This window comes from Chroicocephalus ridibundus, chromosome 1 (genome assembly GCF_963924245.1).
Source record: "Chroicocephalus ridibundus chromosome 1, bChrRid1.1, whole genome shotgun sequence".
Classification (NCBI taxonomy): Eukaryota; Metazoa; Chordata; class Aves; order Charadriiformes; family Laridae; genus Chroicocephalus; species Chroicocephalus ridibundus.
Window position 1 is genome coordinate 126,618,966 of NC_086284.1, and position 6,000 is coordinate 126,624,965.

General features: G+C 42.9%; 1 protein-coding gene across 1 annotated transcript in view; it reads right to left on the reverse strand.

Moving 5' to 3' along the window:
• DPT (dermatopontin) overlaps positions 1 to 5,378 on the reverse strand; it is a 28,243-nt gene extending 22,865 nt beyond the window's left edge. Inside the window, exon 1 of the mRNA XM_063350799.1 lies at positions 5,040 to 5,378. Coding sequence (XP_063206869.1) covers positions 5,040 to 5,338 — 299 coding nt within the window. The 5' untranslated portion in view covers positions 5,339 to 5,378. The remainder of the gene's footprint in view (positions 1 to 5,039) is intronic.
• Between the last annotated feature and the right edge of the window lie 622 nt (positions 5,379 to 6,000).

Sequence of the window (6,000 nt, forward strand, 5' to 3'; positions counted from 1 at the left end):
TTCCTTTTGGTACGGATGTGAAGGGGAGGCCCTGTCCTGCTCTCCTGAGTTGTTTTTGTGGAGTTTCCTCCTCTGTGTAGTTTGGTTAGTCGCATGATGAAAGCTGATTTAATGCTCAGTCTGTTACACATGAGTGGGGAGAGATAACTGGCTGAGGGCAGGCTCAGGACACTGGAAGCACTGGCACTCAGACGAAGGGAATGACTTTTCCATGTTTGATCAGGCTGTGCCAGTCTCCAATGGCCACTTCTATGAGGAGTCTCCCCTATCTGTTGTGGGGTGGCAAAACGTGTCATCGTGACTTCCACATGCCAAAGAAAAAAAAAGCTATCTTTTTCTTTCATTTGGGGGTAAGTTATGACTTACTTTCTCCTCCCTGCCAAAGGGAAGGCAAGGCCCTAATCACTCTGTGGATTTCTTCCTGACAGGTGCTGATGAGGCCTCCCTGTCTACAGAAACACCCCTCTTCTCACATGCTCCCACTGGACTCAGTCAATTACAGCTATTCTAAGAGCTTGCACACTATCCCTTTAACGTAAACCTAGGACTTTGAAGAAAATTAACTTGTTTGTGTAGACAGCTCAAATGGGAATATTTCGAAAGGGCAGCTTGACTATTGGGTTTGGGTAATACAGCCTCAGATTTGAGACTTGTGATTGGTCAGGGACTGAGAACAAAAGCAGTTCCTTGTAGATGTGCCAGCGCCTGAACAGGAGGCTCCTGCAGACACTTCCTTTGCTATTGTCTTTGCACCCAGTTTGTGGGAAACAGAGTTGTGTGCCTACTTAAAGGATCTGCGTGCGGGTGTTTGTGCACTTAAAGAGAAGGCAAAGGAGAGAGAGAATGGGAGTGGGGAGGGAGAATCTAGATATTTGTTTTTTCCAAGTCCCATACAAACACTTTTTCAGAAGTCTAAACAAGGAAAAGAGGCAATAAACAGGCATTAAATATCACTCGGCTGGAAATGTTTCTGCTTTTTGCCTTATGGGTAACTGGGAGTATATTAGGGAGATGGCGTGGTTCCATCCGTATTATGTGGTGTAAACCAAATATTTTCTCCTGGAAGGAAGAGTTGCTTGTCTTTCACTTGCAAGCTTTTGTTCATTTGTTTGTTTGATCCCTGTTCTTTGGGACTTTCAGGCAAGAAAAATAGTTTTTCTTGAGAACCTTGTTAAAAGACTGATCTGTAGAGACAACTCTGTAGTATTCAGTGAAGTGTGAAGAACAGTCTCACCTGCAACTACTCAGACCTTACCGTTTCTTAGGTGGTGAAATATTTACCCAAGGTCAAACTTCCTCCAGAACAAATGGAGCTAAAAACATAAGCTTTATTCTGTCTGAAAAGGCAGAATTCCTTGAGATGTTGCAGCATATAAATAATCAGAAGGCGTGTATAAAATCAGGGGATGTCCTGAAGACTTATCACTGCTCCAGACAGGAGTATTTCCAAATCATCCAGGAACAAATTCTGCTGCCAGTATTGAACAGCATCTTGGTTAGCAGATAGTCTTTGCAGAGGCAGTAGAGCCAGGAGTAAGGTGTGAGACAGATTCCACAAAGCCTTTGTAACTTTAAATATATACACAGATTAATGAAGGTGAAAAGGCGTCACTGTTCATCTCACCTGATCTCTTGCCAAAATTTTCTCTATGAGTCTTGTAACATGTTTGCAGGTTTCTCATGTCCATTCAGCAAAACATAAAAGAAAATGCTCTCTTCATAATTGCATGTACCCGTATGCTTAACTTCAGGGGTATGTTTATTAAAGAAAGCACTTGTTGTTAGATGTATTCTGAAGTGCCAGTAGGTAATTCTAGGCAACTGTCAGAGGCGATTGGTTTTCATGAGTCTGCTTCTGGAGAGAGAAGGGGTGCCCCAGAGGGCAGTTTTTAGAGTACCTGTTTCTCTCCATTGACATTGAAAGGGGGCAGAGGTCATAAATTAGGCATCGTGATTAGATGCCTAATGTGGATCTGTGTCATTGCCCTCATTCTGTTGAATAATTTTTTCATAGCTGTAAGATGCAAGTCTTACAAGTTTAATCCTAGAAGTGCAGATAATACCTAGTGTTAGTGTATAAAACAAACTATAACAAAACCAGCTCTGCCAGCGGTTCCCAGCTGCCCTCCAGTCCCCCCAACTCTCCCATTCCTATGGTCCCCACATTCATTTTCGCCTTTTCCCTCCAAGTGATAATGGACAAATAAAATAATGAGTTAGATACTCTTTATGCTCTCTGCTTTATATTCCCACTTCATTTTCTCTCTAAAGCTTTTCTTGGTTTGTTTTCTTTTCTAAAGAAAACTCTCTTGGGTTTGTCTCTGTTGTGCAGCTGCACAACAGTGAGGAATGGTGATTTGTGAAAAGCCATAGACATCATTTGTCAGAGGTCATTTTTTTGGTGTTTCTGCCAGACTGGAGTTTCTGGGACACAGCTGAGAAACTGGAGGGAGTTCAGAGGGGAGCTGTGTGTATGATCAGCACTTGCTTATGAGTGTTGGGATATAGAACTTCCAAAAGAGAACTAGAAGAACGGAGATGTGTTCATCCTAAAAGGAAAAGCATGGGTGAAGGTGTGCAGGTGAGGGAAAGGCATAGCTGCTACCTATTAATAAGTTAAAGAGATTTTACAAAGAATGCAGTGTGCTTGTTCTCATAACTCAGTGAATGTAGAGCAAAGAATAAAAAGCCTCAATTACAGCAGAGGAAATGTAACTTAAATTTTAGGAAAAACTTGGCAGCTTTGTAGTTATTGGTGGTACAAGCCATTGAATCTCCCTGGATGTGATGTGCAAGGTGAGACAAAATACCCTGTGAGGCAGAGCCAAAGAAGGAATATTAAAGTCCATCCTACAAGGGTGGGGAATGGACTAGTGAGTCCAGCAGAGTGCTGTGTTGCTTGCCAGCAGATTGGATCGTCAGGAGATCAGCAGGGAAACAGAGGTGGCCAAACAGGAACTAATGGTACAGATTGTGGTCCCACTTGATTACTGAGTGAATCTCTTTAGAACTGGGGATGGCTCCAAATAGCACTGAGCTGGGCATGGGAGAGAGAGAAAAGAGAGGCAGCTATGAGAAGTAAGGCTGTCAAGAGAGGTGTGGGACTGTCAAATCCATGGCTACCTCTGTGCCGTCACATTAATTTGAGGTTTGAGTTTGCACTCAAGACACTCCAGGCTGTCTGCCTGCTGCCCCACACTTTCACTCCAGTCTGGGATGAGCCTGCTGGGTTCTTGGGCAGTAGCGTCTGGGCGCAGTGAAGGATATGCTGTCTTACAGCAAGCCTCTCTTCATGAAGCGCTGTAGGTACAACCGGCCCTGGGTGCAGAAAACTGCAGAACACAACCAGGCACAGCTAGCTAAGACATATGGAAATAGCTCAAGTAATTAGGAGCCCAGATTCACCTTTGCAAAGAGGTGTGTGTTCCGTAATCACTTTGGTGTATTCCTCCCTCCCCCAGAAACAGATAGAAGGTGGGCTAGGGAAGAAATAACTAAAATAACTCCAAAAGCCAGAAGAGTGAAACAGAGTTAAACACATTAAAGAGGGGCTGGAAAAGAAAGCCATTTTGAGAAAAGATAGGGTTGGCAGTTGGAAAAAATGTAGGCAAGAAAGGGGACAAAGTGGAAAGATTTTTTTAAGAGATGAAGGAAATAAGAGTCAGATAATACACCACGGATGTAGTCATGCTAAGCATATGGAGCATGGTGATGAATGTGGCCCCACGGTTAGATAGCAGAAGAAAATGTTCTGTATAGACTTACACAGTATCCTGTTTGTGAGAAGTGAACTTGAGCAATTGCTGCCTGGGATTTTTAGAAAGAGAATAATCATTTTATTTTGAACAATAGAAAGGTCTGATTAAAAATTAGACTATGCAATAAGTAGAAATTGCATCAATGTATGAAAAATGAAGAAGTCACGCAGTATTATCACAGTGTATTCTTTCTGCCTGTTTTGCAGCCCTCCCCCTTTCTCTTCAGTTCTTATTCCAAAATTAAGTATAGGGTCAATCTTCTTTTCCTTAGCAATTGCATCAGCCATAGGAATGTATCACGTGGTAAGTGAAAGAGTATGAATAATTCAGAACAAAATTTTGAATCATTTAAAAAGCAGAAGCTTCACATTTCATTGTTAGCCTGTTCCCATATAACATGAAATCTGCAAAAATCACATTGCAATTTCTGGAGCAAAACCATTTAAAGTATTTGAAAATATTCTTGCATTCATTTCATTCTATCCAAAGAATATTTCAAACTCAGAGTTATCCAAAACTGTGTTTCATGTTTCATGAAAAAAATCAGAAGATAACTAAATACTGGGTATGTGCTGCATAAACATGAAACACCATACGTATTTCCAGAAATTATTGTGGCTATTTGCCTCTAAGGCTGTTGGAAAATGTAACATTTAGTTAACCAAAACTGACTGTATTAGGGAATTAACATGATCTTCTGCTATCATTATCGTGTATATATATGTCACCATCATCGCTCACTAGTGTGGATTTTTGGCTTCTGAAATACCAGCACAACTAGAAAACAGCCTTTGGCTGGGCCTAAGCCAAAAAGCTTAGCAACAAAAACACAAAGAGAAAAGCCAGTGCAATACAGAGAAGAATTTCTTTTTTTCTAGTGATAAGAGCAGGAGATCAGAGTGAGGAGTTTTACAATTTGTTCCCCAGTTTAGTTACTGATTAGTGTGTGACCTTTCAAGAGGGACTTTATCCTCTTCTGGCTGAAGGTTCATGCTCATTTTACTCATCTGTGAAACAACAATAGCAAGACCGAATCACTTTGCAGCTGAGGTTGTGAGTGACCAAACGACATAGCATTTCTAAAGCACACTAAGACCGTCCAGCAAGAAATTGCTCCAAGGAAGGAAAATGCGATGCTGATCACCTCACATGCATGCACCATGATAATGAGTCTCAGGCAGTTGTTCAGGGCAGCGAAGCCCCTGGTTATGATGGCATTAATACACGTTTGCATTGCTCTGACCGTAGTATTAGCACCCACATTCCACAGGGGTATCCTACCATTCAGTTCCCGCCCTGTTGATCTCTTCCCACCAGCACTCTGTCGGCTCACCGAGGCTCTGGGCCGCTGGCATGCAGGCGTAGTTCCACAGTCTGTCCGAACCTTCCTTCTTGCTGAAAACACTCCTGACGGCCACAATCACCTGCCCATGTGGGCACTGGAAGTTGAAACCCTGGCGGTACACGTTAACCCATTCATCATTATCTCCGTAGTTATAGGGGCCATAGTAATAGTCACCGTACTGGCCCCATGCCACGGTCACCAGAGGCAGGAATGCACAGAGAAGAATGAGGTCCATCCTGAGGATGTTCCTGGCTTAGAAATGCCCCACTGGTTTGTTGCGCTGGCCCTTTTATATCGCTTCTCACATTTGGCTTCCAGATGTTATGCTTCCAGATCCAAGTGCAATGTGTCATTGCTTAGCAAACCTTCTCTGAGTTACAGACACGTCCAATTACTTTTAAGGTGGAATTCTGCAAGTACAGTAAGTCTGCAAGCCGTAAGAGCAGGGGCTTCCCACCACCACAAACCATCTGTGATCCCTTGCTGCAGAGCTACTGTATAGAGCCAGATACACATTGTAGTACAACTGTCACAGACATCCCACTTTTATCCGCAAGGAAGCAGTTACATTTGAAAACTACTTTGTTTTAAATTAAAGCTCTATTTGAAGCTACCATTTTCCATCATTAGTAACATGCAACAAAATGCGATCATGTGTGTGTCTCCCTACCCTCTTTTCCCTAAATATGCATGACATGATTTTGCCAGTCCCTAGAAAGAAGGGAACTGGGCAAGGGGGGCGGAATTCACTGCTCCCGTTGTGAAAAATCCTTTAGACATTTTGGGTAGGCTTGGTTGGAGGGGAGGTGGAGCTGGAATGACTGAGACTCCGTCTTGGCATGGAAACAGCCCACCCTGAGAAGCAGGGCATCGGCGTCTTCCATGCAGAACTGATTT